At 33.2% G+C, this 20,624-nt stretch overlaps 2 protein-coding genes across 4 annotated transcripts in view; one reads left to right on the top strand and one right to left on the bottom strand.

The window, feature by feature from the left end:
* Focad (focadhesin) overlaps positions 1 to 20,624 on the bottom strand; it is a 296,580-nt gene that overhangs the window by 166,041 nt on the left and 109,915 nt on the right. For all 3 annotated transcript variants that reach the window (XM_046467321.2, XM_058586381.1, XM_058586382.1), the window contains exons 12-15: positions 6,086 to 6,190; positions 5,341 to 5,442; positions 4,688 to 4,818; positions 2,292 to 2,418 (exon numbers count right to left, since the gene is read on the bottom strand). In XM_046467321.2, the coding sequence (XP_046323277.1) occupies positions 2,292 to 2,418; positions 4,688 to 4,818; positions 5,341 to 5,442; positions 6,086 to 6,190 (465 nt within the window). The remainder of the gene's footprint in view (positions 1 to 2,291; positions 2,419 to 4,687; positions 4,819 to 5,340; positions 5,443 to 6,085; positions 6,191 to 20,624) is intronic.
* Positions 10,528 to 11,074, top strand: LOC124108776 (prefoldin subunit 4). Its single transcript, XM_046467325.2, has one exon. The coding sequence runs from the start codon at positions 10,528 to 10,530 to the stop codon at positions 10,930 to 10,932; it is 405 nt and encodes a 134-aa protein (XP_046323281.1). The 3' UTR covers positions 10,933 to 11,074.

The following is a 20,624-nucleotide window of genomic DNA, read 5'->3' as shown; positions in this document are numbered from 1 at the left end:
AAAGTATGAAATATGATATATCAAGAACTATGTAATGTTTTGAACAACCAACAATAAAAAATTTTAAAAAAATTAAGCAATAAAAAGTAATAGAGTAGAAAAAAAAAGAACTTAAGGAAACTAGCAGCTATGGTTAGATAGACAACCTATGGAATTCTAATTTAATTTGTAATATATTAGTCAAGTTTCTTAAAAGGGAATTTTGATAAAAAAGATATGGGATTTGGATTTTGTAGTATTAGTGGAAGGCATAATGGGAAAGGAAACCTTTAATTAAATGCATGAAGGACTGTTGAGGCATCCAAATAAGATATAGACTTTATTAAATGTCTAAATATGATGCCTCAATTCTTCTAGAGTACAAAAGAATGTGAGAATAAGGTAGCACTGTATAATAATGGACTCAAAAACTAACTTTTTGGGTAATGGTTTAGATTGGGAGACTGGAGTAGGGACAAAGTACTCAACAATCCCAAAAGTCTCCATGAAGTACAAAATGAATGAAGGTAGGATGCCATTTGGAAGAAAAAGTTAAATTTATCACATCATACATTTATTTCAAGGAAAAAATTAAAAAGTTATTTAGACCCTCCTTGAGGGCATTAATTTTATCCATGTAAGTACTAATTCATACCAGGAGAAAATTCAACATTTAGAGAACATGTATATGGGTAGATATTAAGTACATAACATTTTAGGTCTTTTCTGTATAATGTGATTTCATCTTCATTTGAAGAAACAAAATCTCAGAAAAGATAAGCAAATTAGTCAATGGACACACAGCTAACAACTGGTTATCAGATAAAATTGCACAAGTGTCTAAAACAATGATGCTTTCTACCACACCAGGCAATATTTTTCATTTCGGGAGTACTAACCACCATTAACGATGATGCCTTACAAAAACTGAACAAGAAAAGTCAGTGCCAAACTCAGGGCATCTTTTATGAGTTAGAAAGCATTGACATAAATCTTACAGTAACAGCAGGAAACAATGGAATTGTAGAAACAGACTGAATTACTATTTATTAGGGGGAAAAAGTTAATTTCAGAAATGAGTTGATGCCTATTTGGAAAAAATAAGAAAAGGAAACACTTCAAAATAATAAAAGTGGTCAATTTTTGGAAAGAGAAGCATAGAATTCTGTTTCTGCTCAAAACCTATTGAAAAATAAGGTCTAGCTTTATTAGCATAAATAAATCTTGAATAGTAATATAATTATTAAATGATATTCCCAAATCCCTAAAGTGATTGAAGCAATAAAAGACAGAAGTCCTTGGATATATGTAGTAATCCCCTCCTGTAACCGTCTTCCACCATAAAGTTCTGACAACTTTTCTAACTACTGGGCACATAATCTGAAAGCACTGTCACTACCACACACCAGTCTCTCAATAGGAATGATGTTCACCATCTGATGAAATAAATGTCCACACAAAAGTTTATTCTCTTACCAAGATCCTGAACAAATATCTAACTTCTTTCTCAAATCTATTTTCCTCAACTGTAAATGGTGTTAATTCCTATGTTGCAGAATTGTTGGGGATCATTACAGAAAAGTGTTTAGCACAAGAACATGAGCATATAAACACTCAATATAGTTATTGCTTATATTATTATGAATCTTTCATTATAACCCACAATTAGCCATAACCTTACAAGAATTCCACGTATCCTCATTCATTAAAAGCAACAATATGTACATTCACCATTTCAAAAGCTTTGGCTAAGGCAATGAATGGTCTTTGATGCAATTATCATATTTCTTCAAGATAATAAATATTCTCTGCTATGTTGTAATTCCAGGAATAGTCTAAAGCTCAGAAAATAGCTTATGAGTTCAGTTCTAATGTTTACCGCCCCACAACAAACTAATCACTGGGAAACAAAGATTCCTTCGTCAATCTTCAAATCAATAATAATTTTTGATGGCTATAGACTATGCCAATTTCCTCACCTCACCTGAATCTAAGATGCTCTAGTCACAAAATTAAGTAATTTATTCAAGAATTCTATAAACATAAGTGTCTTTTCTATTTTAATAAAAATAAATAAGAACAAGTAGAAAACCAAAAGTTTTCTTTGGTGGCTAGAGAATGTCTACATGACCAGATGGTTTAAGAGTCTTCTCTATAATTTTAAAGGTCCTGCTTTATTCTTCCAAACAAAAATCTCTTGAGAATTAATATTCAGGCTTTTATTATCTGAATCTAATCTTACATCCTGGTAGCTAGCATGGCTTTTAGATTATTTTCTTCAGAGCTACCCAAAACAACTCAAAAGCACCTACTTCAGCTTGGCAGAGTGCATGAAGACCTTGTAACACCAAGGCTGCTGGAGTAGCTTGATCAGGCTTGGTGCACTCATTCAGCACCTGAGAAATAGCTGCCAACATGTCTGCACCATGTTGATAGGGCCTGCAAGAAATGACAATTTAAAAACAAAATTAGAGCTTACTATTCCCAGTTTTTGTTTTTGTTTTTTATAATACTATGATTAAACCCAGAGCCTTGTACATCGAGCTACATCCTGGCCTTTTTCTTTTCTTTAGTTTTGAGACAGGTTCTTGCCAAGGTGACCAGGCTAGCCTTGAACTGTGGTCTTCTTGCCTCCACCTCCCCAAGTGGCTGGGATTACAGGCATCTACCACCACACCCATCTCCATTCCCAGACCTTTTGAGCAAAAAGCATCACATCTTTTCTTTCCCCAGGTGCCTACTATATGTTAACCCTCAAATAATAACATCGTGTTTTTATTCAAATATTTATACCATGTTGATTTCTACTGACAATGCTCATTTTTTTTTACATAAAAATTTATTCAAAAAACACCTTTTAACAAGTTTTATTCTCCTAAATCAGAAATCCTATATGGTGTGAATTGAGAAAAACTCAAGTCTATAATAATGATAAAAAAATACTGACTTATCTTATTGAGACTATTAGTAAAGACAGAACTATTTCAGCCTGGTATCTGCTCTGAGACCAGGCACTATGAAAACAGAGATTTGATCAGGAGATGATTTATGGTAGTAGAAATACTAACGTGATAACACCACAGTGCTGAGGATGATAAAAACACTGATACAGATTACAAGTGACTGAGTGCCTGTCTCCCACCAGGCACTTCCAGACCACCTCACTCATCCTTCTCCCCTTCCTTCTACCTGTTCCACATTTACAGTGCTGTGCCCAGAACATCTTTAACTGCAGAGTTACACAGGTCTATTCTCAGAATTCCTGCTTATCCTTCAATGATATATTTTTTTCCTAATTAACAAACTGTCAATTGAGGAAATGGCCTGACAGGATTCCATTCGTTCACTGCCCCACAAATGGAAATGATTTTCTAAAGCTGAAAAATTCCAACATATCTTAAGGTAGTATCTGAAAGGAACACTGAATAAGTTATCTATTGTCTCTGAACTGTTTTGCTAGCCAATCTCTCCTGAACCTCAGCCTTAAGTATGTAAAATCAGAATGTCTGCTATTAACCTCTCTCAAATCTGAAATTTTTTCCATGCCAACACCTCAGTACAATGCAGACTTCCAGGTGTTGGGCTGCATATTTGTAAAATATATATATAATAATTTGGACCGAGGTGATTTGTGTGTGTGTGTGTGTGTGTGTGTGTGTTGCAGAAAGGCAGAAGCCTAGAAAAGCAGCAGAATTACTAGGGCTTAGATTCCAGTAATTCTGACCAGGATTTTACTTGAAACAGGAATTATCCATGTGATCAAAATCTGAGCCAAATGTCCACCAAATTTCAGGAAGCACCATTCATACCTCGGTCACTGACAGTAAGCAAGAGGCTTCCAGAATGCTACTAGGCAGAGGCGTAATAACACACAAAACTGCAAGACTAAAGGTGAATTCAAATACACTCTATTTCCTCTGCAAATATTTTTACCTTACCCCATGCAAGAAAAAAAAAAGGAAAGTTAGAGCTTTGCTCTTGCATTTCAGTCTTACCTCCTCTAACCTATTTAGCAATCTCTAATCTAGAACAGTCAGCTCTCTATCTTCACCTATGGGTTAAATTTTGGATAGAAATTCAACATTATTTATGTCCTTGTTATAAAGTCGTAATAATTCCATACAGTGAGTCACACAGAAGATCTTCACTATAAAAATGCTTTTTTTAAGTTTTTTTTTTAATATTTTTTTTAGCTGTCAAAGGACCTTTACTTTATTTACATGCAGTGTTGAGAATCGAACCCCAGGGCCTCACATATGCTAGGCAAGCGCTCTACCACTGCACACAACACCAGCCCTCTTCCCTATAAAAACACTTGTAAGATCAGGTATAACATAGGCAGAATATAAAAAAAGAACAGCTTAGGACTGTAATCCACAGCTTTGTTTTCAGGAACTTATACACAGAAAAATAGAAAGCATAACATCATTTGTTTTACTGTAATATTAAATTGTTATCCAGAAAAGTATATAAATATCCCATAAGTTTGATACAAGACTAGACCTGAAAGGGAAAGACATACTTGCTTCTCAAAGTTAATGTCCAATAGTACTAAATATTACAATCAAAAAACATGCGTTGAAAAATTCTTTATTCTTTCATATAATAAAATTTTTTAAAAAGTAAATATTTATATATGTATACATGTATATACATATATATATATATATATATATCAAAATATATCCAAGAATTAAGCACATTTTACCTTTGCTTGCATATATCTCTGATTGATGCTGCTTTTGCAATCAGTTTCTCCCACTGCAGTTCCTTGCCCACAGAAAGAGAAGGCACATCAGACATGGCCATGAAGCGTTGTAGCTCAGGATACACACGGTCCTAATAAGGCAGTTTCACAAAAAAAGGTAATTTCCCAACATGAGTTGAATAATCCTTATCTCCTTTTATGCAACAATGTTTACCTCCAAATCTTACATTTGCATTAGAAATTATAATGCATTTCTTCTAATCAGCAGAGAAGAATGCTGTTGTGATTACTGAAGATTTTCGTACAGACCCATGTACTGTATCATTTCATAAAAAAAGAAGAAAGTGGCTATGTCTCATCCTAATTACAAAGGCTCTAATCACTTACAACCATATTTCCATTACTTTCTCACACAAATGGAAAGATAAATTTCAGAAATAAGGAAAAAAGATTATTTTATATTCTCAACTACTCTGAGAGCCAATCACAACTGACTATATTATAGATCAAATACATCACAATAAATCAAAATTACTCAGTGCAATCATTGATGCCACTCACACCACTACATCAAAGCACTGTCACACATAATGACATTTTTCTTCACTGAAAGGAACATGTTAATACTCATACAAGTGTACTTCTGAGCTTACCTGTTTTTCCCACAAAGATGTCAACAGGCGCAAAGTGACACCTCTCAGTTGTGGGGTAGTTCCAAGAAGTTGGATTACTCGCAGAATCTGTCCTACACACACCTAGGAAAATATTAAAGAAACGCTGGATTCATAAATGTAAATGTAGACAGCCTTAAGGTTGACAAAAGCACTTTAAATTCCTTGCTATTAAGTGAAGACTGAAATGGAAGCTTGCTGAAATATTACTCATCTTCTTAGAGGATGGGAAATAACTTTGGTAAGGGCTAGCTAGCAATCCTGGGGGAACAGAATCTTAGAAAAAACAGGACCTCAGAGGATCTCAGAGAAAGTCAATGTGAAAATTTGGATATGAAGTAACTTAGAAGAATTAATTCTTGGGGGTAGGTAGGGAAGAATAGAAGTACTTTGGATTAAACAAAGAAGAATGAAAGGAAGGGATAGGGAATGGGAATAGGAAAGATAGCAGAATGAATCAGACATTATTATCCTATATGATTACATGACCAATGTACAACCTGAAGAATGGAAAGTTATATTCCATATATGTCAAAATACATTCTACTATAATGTATAACTAATTACAACAAATTTACAAATTTTTTAAATGATTAATTCTTAAACATGGACCAATAAGGGGAATAGTTATTGGGGCTTACAATTTCATAATACCAAATTGAATTCAATGTACTATTTAGGCCTCATTTTCTTTTTTTATCCCAAGTAAACTGATTAATATACTAACCTTGTGAACACCAAGCATAGGTAAAGTATACAATATATCATTATATAATATAGGTTCCAGTGGTCTTCCCAATTTGAACATCAAGACTGGAATCAGATTTGGTACCTAAGATGAATGTAAATATATATTAACTACAACTTATTCTAAAAGCAAGCAATCAATTTATAAAGCAATGTTTACCTCTTTTTTTCTTGAAAGGAATATGACAATGAATAAATCAGAAAACAAAAATGTCAGTTAGCTATTTGTTATTAATGGCAATACCAATAGCATTCCACTTTTTATAATTAGCTTCCAAAGTATTTTTCTTAAACAACTATAACATTAACTCAGAATACATAAATTAATATATATTCTACCCCAAAGAAATCTGTAGTTCTAACAAAAAGTCAAATTTCAGCTGTATTAAAAACAACAAAATAAGTCCTATAATAATGAAATATTCAATGGGTTCCTCCAATGCAAAATAATTAAAATTGGTATATTATAAGGGGATTAAGAATTAATGGATTAAAATTTCTATAGGTTCCTATTTCAATCTTTACATGTAACAAAATGAGAAAAGCAATTTATTCATGGATCACACAATGTAAAATTGTTAAGATGAAAATATTTCCCAAATTCATTTACAAATTGAATGCAACTCCTATCAAAATCCCAGCTGGCTTCCTTGCAAAAATTAAGACACTGGTCTTAAAATTCATATGTAAAAGCAAGAGACACTAAATAGACAAAACAATCTCGAGTAGGAAGAACAAAATTTGAGGACTCAAATTCAAATCTGGAATTGGGAAGTTTGAGAAACCCCAAATTTACTACAAAGCTACAATAATCAAAACAGTACGATACAAACACAAGAATAAAAATACAACTCAATGGAATAGAATACAGGATCCAGAAATGAATGCTTACATTTGTAATTAGTTTGTTTTCAATAAATATGACAAGAAAAAATGTCAGGGGAAAAGAAAGGTCTCTTTATAAAATAGTGCTGAATTCCACCAACTGGATAGCTACATGCGAAAGAATAAAACTGGACCCCTTTCTCACATCACATGTAAAAAATTAACTTAAAATGGATTTTAGACCTAAATATAAGAGCTAAAACTAAAACATGTCTAGATAAATTTGTAGATTAATGTAAATAACAGTATTAATCAGTGTTCCAAAAGTGGAAATTATATAAATGGTCAACAACTGACGAACTGAAAAATAAAGTGTAGGATAACTAAACAAAGGAATATTGTGCAGCCATAAAGAGAAATGAAGTACTGATACATGCTACAACATGAATGAACCTTAAAAACATTAGGCTAAATGTGAAAAGTCAATCATAAGACATGTGTTATAGGATCTCAATTATATGAAAGATATGCCCAGAATAGGCAAATCTACAGAGAGAGAAATTAGACTAGTAGTTGCCCAGGACTTTTTGGGAGGGGTGGGGCCAGGAAAAGGGTTAGGAAATAGGAAATAGTGAATAACTTAAAATGCCTATAAAGTTTCTTTCGAAGGTGATAAAAATGTGCTCAAATTGACTATAGTGAGATTTGTACAACTCTGCAAATACACTAAAAGCTATTGAACAGTATACTTTGAATGACTGGCCTGAATATAATATTATATATTACTTTTAAAAATTCAATTCAAAATCATTTGCTGATTCTCTACTTTGAGTGAGCACAAAGGGAGTGCCAAAGTAAAAAACGATCTTCCACGTACTGCATTTCAAAGGTGAGTTGTCCAGTATTTGTTAATTTCCACTATCTGTTCTAATCTTAGAAAGCTTGTTCCTTCTAAGGTTAGAAGACATCTACTTTAATTCAATTTCAAGAAGGAAAAATATCTTTTTAACCCCACCAACAAAAAAGTGACGGTTAAACATTAATTCATTAGTGATCCTGATTGTGCTTGACCATGGCAGCTCGTGGAGCAATACATGCAAGGACTGCAGCCTCTCCTTACACAGCCAGAATTTATGGTGTTTTTAACAGAACAGAAATTCTATCACTCTCTCACCTTGGGCAAATGAAGGGAGACAAATTTTTGAATTGGCTTCTTATTTCCCATTTTCATTAAAAACAAAAGGTTATCTTAGATTGCCTTGCACTCATCTCAAATGAAAGATACCCTTGTGGGAAGATTTCTACCAAGACACTCTGACAGATTCTTAGTTCTGGGAAAGGTAATCAGCACATTTAGTGGCATCTTATAAAATAGTGTATTTTGTCATGTGGCTTTTAAACAAATGTTTTAATTATATTGTCAAGAAAGAAATAAAGCACTGTATTTATGCCTAAGAGTACGGGTTTGTTTTGTTTTTTCTAAAGAGCCCTGGCCCTACTAGAAGTTATGTGTTTTTTTCTCTGGCCATCTCAGAAATAAAGAAACAGAGTAGGAAATAGTCTTAGACTTATTAAAGTTTTGAAAGATGGTAGCCCAAATTAAAAGTCCAGTTAAATGGAAACAATAAAACATTTGTCATTTTACTTGGAGGAAAAAAAAACAGATACAGTTGTATATCTGTGGAAAATATCTTTTTTGCATAATGATAAGTATGGGTTGATATGTTCATAATAAATAACGTGTAAATATATTTATTTACTTGAGATGTCAATACCAGCTCTTGAGCCTTATACTATTTCAGAGGCAGGAAGAAAAGAAAAAGAAAGAAAATAATACTCAGGCTTTTCCTTAAATTTAAAATAAGCTGGTAAGGACCTGTAACTAACTGTCTTAAGACCTGGATTCAAAATCTACATGCTTTCTCTTTTCACATTCAGAGTTCAAGTCTTTGATAAACAAATTGATTTAGAATCATGGGATTATTACAGGAGTCCCCATAAGACTATCTCAGTAGATGTCTCAGCAGATATCTTGCAATCCAGAAAGGAGTGGGACGATATAATTAAAGCAATGGAGGTGGGGTGGGGGAGGACCAATACTACTATATCTGGCAAAACCATCCTTTAAAAATAGAGAAATAAAGATATTCCCAGATAAATCAAAGCACAGAGATTTCACCACCACAAGATCCGCCTTACAAGAAATGTTTTTTTAAAAAGAAAGTCCTTCAAGTTGAAATAAAAGGACATTAGATAGAATACAAAAGCACAGGACAGCATAAAATTTTCTGGCAAAGGTAAATATGTAAAAAATACAAAAATCCTATAATATGGTAACATGGTGCATAAGTCACTTTTAATTCTGAAATATGAGTTAAGACAAAAGTATAAATAACTAGAAATCTTAAACTACGGAAATGGACATACAATATGAAAGAAGTAATTTGTGACATCAGAAAGCAAAAAGTAAAAGAACAGAGTTTATGTATGTAATTGAGGTTTATATATGTAAATTGTCAATCAGCTTAGAATAGTGTTACAGCTATATATGTTTCATGTAAGTCTCATGGTAACCACAAAGGAAATAATTATGAGATACACAAAAGAAAATGAATATGGAATCAAACACAAAACCTATACAATGAAATACAAAAGAAGACAGCAAGAGAAAAAAAGAGCTAACAAGATACCAGACAAAAAGCAGTTAACAAAATGGCAATTTTAAACCCTTCCCTACTGATTTTTTTAAGTAAATGAATTAAATTCTCAATGAAATGACAAACAGTGGCTGAATAAATGAAGAAAACAAGAATCAAGTATAAACAATCTATAAGACTCATTTTAGATAAAACGTAGTATGAAAGTTAAAAGGGTATTCAAAACAAATGGTAACAGAGAACACAGTAAGCATACTTAAAATAATAGACATTAAGTGAAAATTGTCACAAGAGACAAAGAAGGACATTATATAATGACAAAAGGGTTAATTCACAAATATATGTTTTATATATATATATATATATATATATATATATATTTTGAAGCTAATATCATAGAACTTAAATATAAAAAAGCAAACATTTGACAGCAACACAATAATAGTAGAAGGGGGAAATAGAAACAACATAATGATAGTTGAAGACTTCCATAACCCACTTTCAGTAAGGAAATAGAGGATTTGAACACCACTACAGACCTATTGGTCCTAACAAATATACACACAGCATCCTACCCAATAATAGCAGAAGGTATGTTTCTCTCAATCACACATGGAACAGTCAACAAGAAAGATCCTACAATAGGTCACAAAACAAATCAACAAATTTAAGAGTTCGAAATCATGCCAAATGTCCTTTTCAACTACAATAGAATGAAAAACAGAAATCAATAATAGAGGGAAACTAAAAATTTCACAAATATAAGGAAATTAGGCAACACATTCTTGAACAACCAATGGATCAAAGAAGAGCTCAACAGGAAAATTAGAAATACATTCCAACAAATGAAAGCACAACATACCCAAACTTATGGAAAGAACAAAAAGTACTAAGACATCTAGAGCAGTAAATGTCTTAATCAAAAAGAAAGATCTCGAAGATGGCGGCCACCATGAAGAAAGCGGCTGCAGAAGATGTCAATGTTACTTTTGAAGATCAGCAAAAGATAAACAAATTTGCCCGGAATACAAGTAGAATCACAGAACTAAAGGAAGAAATAGAAGTAAAAAAGAAACAACTCCAAAATTTAGAAGATGCCTGTGATGACATCATGCTTGCAGATGATGACTGCTTAATGATACCTTATCAAATTGGGGATGTTTTCATTAGCCATTCTCAAGAGGAAACACAGGAAATGTTAGAGGAAGCAAAGAAAAATTTGCAAGAAGAAATTGACGCCTTAGAATCCAGAGTGGAATCAATTCAGCGGGTGTTAGCAGATTTGAAAGTTCAGTTATATGCAAAATTTGGCAGCAACATAAATCTTGAAGCTGATGAAAGTTAAACATTTTATAATACTTTTTTTATTTGTTTAATAAACCTGAATATTGTTTAAAATGATAATTTCCCTTCTTCAAATGATATGGAAAGGAAAATTTTCTCTTTTTAAACTTTTCATTTATTTAATGGAAACTTGCCTATTTTCACATGTCGTGCTTATTTATTTTATATTTTTGAAAAAGACAGTATTCATCTATGTATTTTGCATAACTGTTATATCAAGTTTAGGGGCTTTATGTCATGTTATTAAAATCAGTTAAGCAACAACAAAAAAAAAAAAACAAAAAGAAAGATCTCAAACAACCTAACTTTATACCACAAGGAACTAGAAAACAACAACATTACTTAAAGGAAGAAAACAAACAGGTATTTTATAAAAAGATCCATAAAATTAACCCATTTTTAGCTAGGTTAAGGGGGGAAAAAAAGAGATACAAATATATAAAAGTAGATGTAATGGTAGAAACAGTGCAATCTGAGTTCTTTGAACAGTCTAGTCCGGATTTATGTTGACTAACACATTCTCATTCCTTTTAAAAAAAAAAAAAGCAGATGTAAAAGAGGAGACATTAAAACTATGCTGAACAATAAAATGGATTATAAAAGACTAATATAAATGATTTTATTTCAACACACTGTGTTATCTAGAAGAAATGGATAAATTCTGAGTAATGTAAACCTACTAAAACTGAAACATTTAGAAACACAAAATCTGAACAAATCCATAACTGGTAAGGAGATTGAATTCATAATTTAACTTAAAAATTTTTTTAAAAATTCCCAACATGGTAAAACACACTTGCAATCTCAGCTATTCAGGAGGATGAGGCAAGAGGATTGCAAGTTTGAGGCCAGACTAGGTAACTTTTTTATTTTTTAGATGAGACTCTATCTCAAAGCAAAAAATTTACAATGGTAAGAGAAGTAGCTAAATGGTACAGTGCTTAACTAGCATGTGTGAGGCTCTGGGTACTGCAAGGAAAAGAAAAAACTCTCAACAAAGAAATTCTAAAGATGCAATGGTTTCACTGAAAAATTCTACCAAACATTTCAAAATTAACATCAATCGTTCCCAAATCCCCACCCCGCCCCCAAAAAAAAATGAATGGAAGAAAATACTTCCAAACTAATTTTGTGAGGCCAGAATTACCGATACCAAAATTGGACAAATATATTACAAGAAATCAAACTACATGACAATATTCCTGATGAACACACATGCAAATATCCTCAAATAACTACTAGCAAACTGAATTCAGCAGCACATTAAAAAAGGTCATTCACCATGATCAAGTGGGATTCATTTCAGGGATGCAAGGATGTTTAAAACATGAAAACCAATCAATGTGACAGATCACATTAATAGAACAAAGGATGGAAATATCACATAATTATCTTAAGAAATGCAGAAAGAGCATTTGACAAAATTCAATGCTTTTCATAATAAAAATAGAAGGAAATTAGCTCAATATAAGATCTGAAATTATAAAGCCCCTAGAAAAGCTTTATAACATTGGTCTCAGCAATAATTTCATTGATCTGACACCAAAAGCATAAGCAAAAAAAGATAAAAAGAGTAAAGTAGATTCTATCAACTAAAAATCTTCTCTGAAGCATAGCAAGCAATAAACAGAGAAAATTGCAACCCACACACTGGAAGTATTTGCCAGCCATTTATCTCATAAGGGGTTAATACCCAAAATATGTAAGAAACCCCACAACTCAACAAAATAATAATAACACCTCAATTTTAAGAAGGCAGAAGGATATTTCTCCAAAGTAAACATACAAATGGCCAACACAGACATAAAAAGTTATTTAATGTCAGTAATTGCTAACTAAATACAATTCAAAACCATTTTGAGATATTACCTCACTACTAGTAAAATAGCCATCATTAAATTCAAAAACAAAAAAGAAATGCTGATAAGGATGTGGAAAATTTGGAAATTTCAGGCACTGCAGGTAGGAATGGAAAATGGTATAGCCACTATGAAGAACAGTATGGTGGTTATTAAAAAACTTTAAATGTAAAAATAAAATAAAACTATCATAAAATCCAGCAATCCCACTTAAGAATATTTACCTAAAAGAATTTAAATCAGAATCTCAAGGAGACATTTTCACTCCTATATTCCTTGCAGCATTATTCACAAGAGTTAAAAACAATATAAATATTCATCAATGGATAAATAGATAAAAAGAATGGGGTCTGTGCTATTTAGCCATTAAGAAGAAGGAAAACTTGTCATATGATACAACTTGGATGAACTTTGAGGACATTCTACCAAATGAAACAAGTCAACCACAGACAAATAGTGCATGGTTTCCTTATTTGTGGTACATAAAGTAGTCAAACTCTGAGAGCAGAAAGTAGAACTATGGTTGTCAGTGGACAGGGGTCAGGGAAACTGAGGGGGTGCTATTCTCTGGGAATATGCAAACTGAAAACATTTTAGAGATCTACTGAATAATGCTTATATAATTAACAACATTGTATCGGTTACACTTAGAAATTTGTTAAGGTAGATTTTATATTATATTTTTACCACCACCACCCCAAAGGAACATGAGATTGTTTTAGAAGAGGTGGGGCTGGAGTTATGGCTCAATGGTAGAGTGCTTGCCTAGCACAGGTGAAGCACTGGGTTCAATCCTCAGCACATCATAAAAATAAAAATAAATAAATAAAGGCATGTGTCCATCTACAACTAAAAAAAAATTAACAAAAAAGAGTCAGAAGAGGCCTTATTGAGTTCATTTAGCTTAACAACTTTATTCTACATATGATGAAAGTGAGGTACAGCGGGATCACAAGGTTTATTGGTGGTGAAGCAAGGATGGCAGCTCATGCCTCAGTCACCCCTTCTTTCTGTCTTGGCAAAGAGGCAGGAACAAAGATTCCAGACTATCTATTACAGGAATGAGGAGCTGTCATGGAAGTCTTCCATTAATTGGCCAGTTCATGGGGCGGGGGGGGGTGGGGACCAGGAAGAGTCACAAACCAACATCTCCCTGAAGTCCAGCATACAAAGAACAAAGAAATTCTGCTCTGGACTACAGGAAAAACATACTGGCAACACTTATGAAGCTGTTGCACTGCCCTCCCCAAAATTACAGCATAATCTTTTAGACAGTTCTATAATGAAAATCATGAGTACTGCTTTCTATTTATAAATTACAAGAAATTAAAAGGGCTTTGTTCCTATCCATCATAGCATCAGATAAGAGAATATATAATGTCTGTAACTACCCCTGTTTCTTAAAATTATGAGAGATAGCTCATACTTTATTACTATACGAGGGATATAGCAATAAATTAGTATGAAAAGAAAATAAAGTTGCCAGTAAAAAGAAATAACTCAGAACATGATGATCCAATGTAAGAAAGAGGCAAAAATCCAAGGCAATATCTGGTTTTCTTTATCTTTTCAGACTCATGTATTATAAAACTGGTTCTGACAAAAGTGCATTCTTGGTTCACATTTTATTTACATACACAGACTCAACAAATACTGACAATCTTTGCCTAAGACTTTGTTCTATGGGGGAGAAAAATGAACCTAAATTCTACATATACAACTGTGTTTGCTGTGTTTGCCATCTATAAGAGTGGCAAGATAATAGAATGTGTAAAGTTAGAAATGAAAAGAGAAAACATTAATTTTTATTGAAGAATGAATATGCTTGAATGGTATGTGCAAACAGAAGCATAAATGTACTCTTCAATAATTTTAATACTGAATGGGACTTTTGAAATTTCTCACTCTAGCTAGGTACACTGGCACACATTTGTAATCCCAGACAATCAGGAGGCAGAGGCAGGAGGCTCACTTGAGCCTAGGAATGCAAGATCAGCCTGGGCATCATAGCAAGGACCCATCTTTTAAAAATAATAATAAAAAAATAAAAATAATTCTACCAAAAATGGACATAATGCACAATTAAATTTTGAACATTAGTTAATTCCATGTTTCTCAATTACTTGACATTTCCACTTAGGGAGTCTGCTTATTAAGTAATCCTTGGGAAAGCAGTCCATTGACAGGTGCTGAAAAGCTAATTATTTCCTCCACTTATAAGGAATCTGCAGGCATGTAGCAGCATCAAAAGAAAGGTAAACATGGTATAATTTTATGCCTCAGATTCAAATTACATTTACATCACAACATCATAACTACACAAGCATTCTAAAGTCTTAAAGTGTATGCTTTGAGAGTTGCCTCACAAGGGAAGAAATGTTTCTAGATGATGGTGATATAGCACTCTAGCTGTGTCACTCTAGCAATTCCTATCCACTTGAGCATCTGATCTGTAGTGACTCCTCAAATAACAGCAGCTAGCAATTTACAAACCCTTAGTATAAGAGTCTCATAAACATTTTGTAGACAATCATGATTATCTCCATGTTTCCAATGAAGAAACTGAAGCTTATACTGAAGTTAAGTTTGGATCAAAGCAACTCCAAACCCCAAGTTCTTGCCATTTATCCATACCAAAGGTAGTGATGGCATCTTTTCACCTTTGTAACACTAGTACCTATTACACTGAAAATGTTTTTGGAATGCATAAATTATTCCTAATTTATACATCTGCTTAAATTTGGTAAGAAAAAGTGATCTTATAATAGTATTGCAACCATTTGACTCTGTAAGCAGGTGTTAAAAGCACACCATTTGCAAAGAAAAGTACTTAAAGAAAGTACTCTCTTCAAATTAACTTAGGATCCCAAAACATTATCTGTCAGATAAAGGATACCCAGATGTCAAAAACACAATCACTCTCAGATTTTGAAGTATAAATAAGGTCAACAACAGAGCAGCTCCAATAATGGAAAGACAGAAAAATTATTGCAGACTGGACTCAGATAAAATCAAGTACTCTATCACTTGAGAAGAATGGCAGAGAAGGAAATAACAATGACTAACTAGATTTCCAAGTTAGTTTCATTGGCCATCTGAATCTTCATTATCTCACAAACAACCTGTATGTGTAGAAAATAGTTTAAGAAAACTTAAATCATGAAGTAACCACCAGCAAAGAAAAAGGAATATAATCAACATTAATTCTATTAATTACTAACATTTTGACAACTGGCTATAAATGATAACTGTAAAGACTGAATTCCTGTAGGCATTAAATTTCTTTGTTGGACAAAAGTACTTCTTACATTTCTACCATATGAGTTCTAAATCTTTGATAATCTGACTGGTAGAACAAAAGTTAAAAGCCAATATCCTATAAGTAATTCTAATATATGTATTTTTCCTCTCTATTAGCTATAATTTATACTACCGTGTCTGTTTCTGCATTTAACATCAGAGTTGAAAGTAGGTGTGTGAAATCCCTCCAACAGTGAAATATAATAAGCATACTCCTCAAAGTAAGTACTGTGTAATACAACTAGAGAAAGCCAAGCATTTTGAGTTTTTAAAAAATAATAAGTTTCTCAAAGAAACCAAAGCTATGATAGTCAAATCAATTTATTGGGATATGAAAAAACCTACAAGAGAGACAACAGCAAATGTGACAGCAATTCATGCTACCCTGGAGGGAAAAAAGAATGCATGGCTAACCCAAGTGGGCTGAACATAAAGTATAACTCCAGAGACTGACTTTCCTTCTTCAGTTACAAAAATTTGTGAAATTTAAATAAGTGATATATATGTTATACCGTTAATTTTATAAGGTACTAACTTAGTCTCAAATAAAATAGGGTCTACATGAATGATGGTGAAAAATGACCTGATTATAATGTTACACTAACCAAGACTAATATGAAGAATGGAGTAACATTAATGAAAAAAGCAAAAAACATAAAAAAGAATTGATCTCAATTTCGGGAAACAGTGAATAACAATGAAGACTAATTCTATTGCTTGAAGCAGACAGTGTGGTATACTGTTAAGAAATGACAGAAAACAGATTTAGTAAGCTCTTATCTCACATAATCTTCTGCCTCAGGGAAAATCATCAGACTGGAGAGATGAAATAAACATTAGTAAGATGACACTGACATCCATGATAGAAGCAGACAATGCAAACCAACAGGGGAAAACAGATTAATCAATGATGGTATTAGAAAAACTGATTAGCTACCAGGAAAAGGTAATTCTAACACACAATTGTGCAGGAGAAAAATTCTAGATGGATTCAAGAATTGCAGATAAAGAGGAAGTTATTTTTAAATAATTTCCCAAAAAGCCAGGTGTGATGGCACATACCTGTAATCCCAGAGACATAGGAGGCTGAGACAGGAGAATCACAAATTCAAGGTCAGCCTCAGCAACTTAGTGAGACCCTTGGCAACTTAGAAAGATCCTATCTCAAAACAAAAAATAAAAGGGGCTGGGGATGTAGCTCAGTGGTAAAGTGCCCCAGGGTTAAATCCCCAGTTCAAAAAATAAATTCAAAGAAATGTTCAGTGATTGTTTGCATGTTCTACAGACAAGTAGGAGCTCACTGAGCATTAAAGCAATAAGAGACTACTAATTAAGTGCATTAGCTTTCTGTCCCTGTGACAAAATACCTGAGATAAGCAACTTACAAGGAGGAAAGGTTTGTTTTGGCTCACAGTTTCAAAGGTTTAGTCCATGATCTCCTATTCCTGTCACTTGGGGCCTGTGGTAACACAGTACATCATGACAAGAGCGTGTGGTAGAAGAGGTCTACTCACCTAATGATAGCCAGGGGAGCAAAGAGAAAGAAGGGGCAGGAGCCCCAATATCCTCTTCAGGGGCATACACCCAATGACCTAATGTTCTTCCACTAGTTCCAGAACTTCCCAGTAATGCCACAGGCTAGCAACCAACTTTTAACATGGGCCTTCAGATCCAAACTATAGCATAAGGATTTAATATGATATAAAAGGAAGAACATCTAGAAAACAAAAAATTCTTTAAAATTGAAAGATAAGGAAATGTCCCAGAAAGTGGATTTAAAATACTGAGAGAAATAGAAAAAGAAAAGAAACTCAAATGACAAATTCTTCAAATTCTTCTCTCCCTCTCCCTCTCTCTCCCCCTCTCTCCCTCCCCCTCTCTTCTCTATCCCTCCCCCTCTCTCTTCTCTCTCACTCCCCCTCTCTCTTTATCTCTCCCTCTCCTTCACTTTGCTCTCTCCCTCTCTCCTCCCCCCCCCCATCCCTTCCCTGATCAGACACTGCCGCAATAAAGATCTCTTAGTTGGTCACAAAAAAAAAAAAAGAATTCAGGGTCAAAATAACAGAAAACAATAAGGAAGTAAATAGGGAGAACAAATCAATGACAAAAGGATGAAAAAATTTCTCCAGAATTCAAGGACCTGAATTTTCAGATCAATTATGCAGCACAGCAGACAAAAGCACATTCATGCCAAGATGCATTGTTATAAAATTATAGAGTCCCAGGGACAAAGAGAACATACTAAAAGCGTCCAGAGAAGAAATATAAAAACAAAAATTAGATTCACATAAACACATAGTCAGGATTTCATGAATCAAAATAACTTTGGATTTATTCACTGCAACACTAGAAACTTTGGGACCAATGGAAGAAAGCAAACAAAATTTTGAAGAACAATGGTTCCCAGCCTAGAAGTCTATGCCCAGCCAAACTAACCTAAACACTCCAAGGGCTCATTCACTTTAGATTTTAAAAAGAAAACACAACACATTTAATTATTGGCCAATGATTTGATATTTAAAAAAAAATAAACCATAAAAATTCTTAAGATACAAACTCCTGAGGCTGAGGTTGTGGCTCAGTGGTAGAGGGCTCACCTACCATGCATGAGGCACTAGGTTCAATCCTCAGCACCACATAAATGTAAAATAAAGACATTGTGTCCACCTAAAACTAAAAAATAAATATTAAAAAAAAGATACAAACTTCTCCCTCTTTCTCCCTCCCCAAAAATGACAAACATAAATCTAAAACTGAAGACAAGGAAATTTTTTAAAAGTAGTGCCCAGCACAGTGGCAGACATCTATAATTCCAGTGACTCAGAAGGCTGAGGCAGTTGTCTAGCCTGGGCAATTTAGCGAGTCACTATCTCAAAATAAAAAGTAAGAAGGGCTGGAGATATAGCTTACTGATAGGGTTCAATTCCCACTACCAATAAAGGAAAAAAAAGAAAAAGTAGCAAACAGAAACTTTAGGACTATTCAATCTCATTTTTTATAACTATAAATTTTAAGATCATTTCTTACATATTCAAGTTTAAGATATTAAAAATCTTAAAATATCTTAATTAAGGTAAAAATATGACAAAAGGATAAAAAAATTCTTAAAATAATTAAGAATTAATGTCTATTTCTTACAAGGGAAATAGATATTAATTTGGGGGTAATAAAAGATGATAAAATGTTTCTGAAGATGAAATTTTCAAACTTTCAAAAATTCATCTCTTATCTGTAATATGCTTCAAAATATCTCAGAATTTAGGGACTGAGGAGTAGAACATGCAAATAATATGAATTGGCTATGTAATAATAACTATTGAATACAAGGATTATATACATCGGGCTTATTGTACTATTTTCTCCACTTGAGTATGCTTGAAATTTTTCATTAAAAAAGGCTAAAATCTTCTAATCTAGTACTCCATATAACCATTTTAAAACTTATCAAAAATTCAGAATGTAATAGACAAAGATTTTCCTAAATATGCATAAAATATGTATCACAGAATGTATTAGTTATTTTCTTCAGGGTAAACCAAATTTTAAAACTATAAAATATAATAGTTATATTTTATAATATTAAAAATATAATGCAAAAAACATGCCACACACACACACACACACACACAAAAAAAAAAAAACCCTACAATAATTAGAATATGTTGTTATAACCACAAAGAAAAAAAGAGCAAAAGGAATCTTAGAAAAACATGCTCCTATAAGATAAAGACATAGATAACATCAAATATTTAAAAGACTAACATGGTGTTGACGATTTGGATATCAGGTGACCCCTGAAAGCTTGTGAAACAATGATTCACAGGGAAAATGATTATGTTATGAGAACTGAAACCTAAACTATGGATTAATCCATTTGATGGACTGATAATTTAAAAGGACTGTTGGGTGGTAACATTAGGCAGGTAGGGTGTGACTGGAGGAAATAGGGGACTGGGAACATTCCCATGGGGATTATATTACTCCTGGTCCAGGCTCTCAAGCTCCACTTGGCTGTCATCAACTGAGCAGCTTTCCTCTGCCACACCCTTTAGCCATAATGTTCTGCCTTACCTTGGGCACAGAGAATTGGAATCAACTAACCACAAAGTGACCCTTTGAAACTGTGAGCCCAAAGCAAACTTCTCCTCTCAATTATTCTTGTCAGGTCTTTTGGTCAGAGTGACAGAAAGCTGACTAAAATACATATAAAAGACAAAACTAGGTTTGTTTTATATAATCCCGAGGCCCAAGTTAAAAGGCACATTTCAGCTTTACATGGAAAAGGAAGTTTTTTAAAGAATTTTTAGAAAATAGAGTGAACTGCTCCAAATGTATCAAATTTTCTGTAAACCAAAATTTGAAAGACTAATAATCATCTACTTGGGAGATATTTAATGTATACACTTGAATGTCAAAAGGGAGAACAGGGGTAGGATTATAAAAGTTGATTTCAGACCTATTTAAAATATAAGTCAAATAATCAAACCAATATTAAATGAATGTGCAGAAGAGAATTAACAGCCAGCTTGAGACT

The sequence above is a fragment of the Marmota monax genome, unplaced genomic scaffold (genome assembly GCF_021218885.2).
Source record: "Marmota monax isolate L192 unplaced genomic scaffold, Marmota_monax_Labrador192_F-V1.1 WCK01_AAM20220418_F8-fsc00033, whole genome shotgun sequence".
NCBI classification, from domain to species: domain Eukaryota; kingdom Metazoa; phylum Chordata; class Mammalia; order Rodentia; family Sciuridae; genus Marmota; species Marmota monax.
This window is presented reverse-complemented; position numbering and strand designations above follow the sequence as displayed.

Coding starts and splice junctions, on each gene's coding strand:
- LOC124108776 (XM_046467325.2), top strand. CDS start 10,528: ATGGCGGCCACCATGAAGAAAGCGGCTGCAGAAGATGTCAATGTTACT.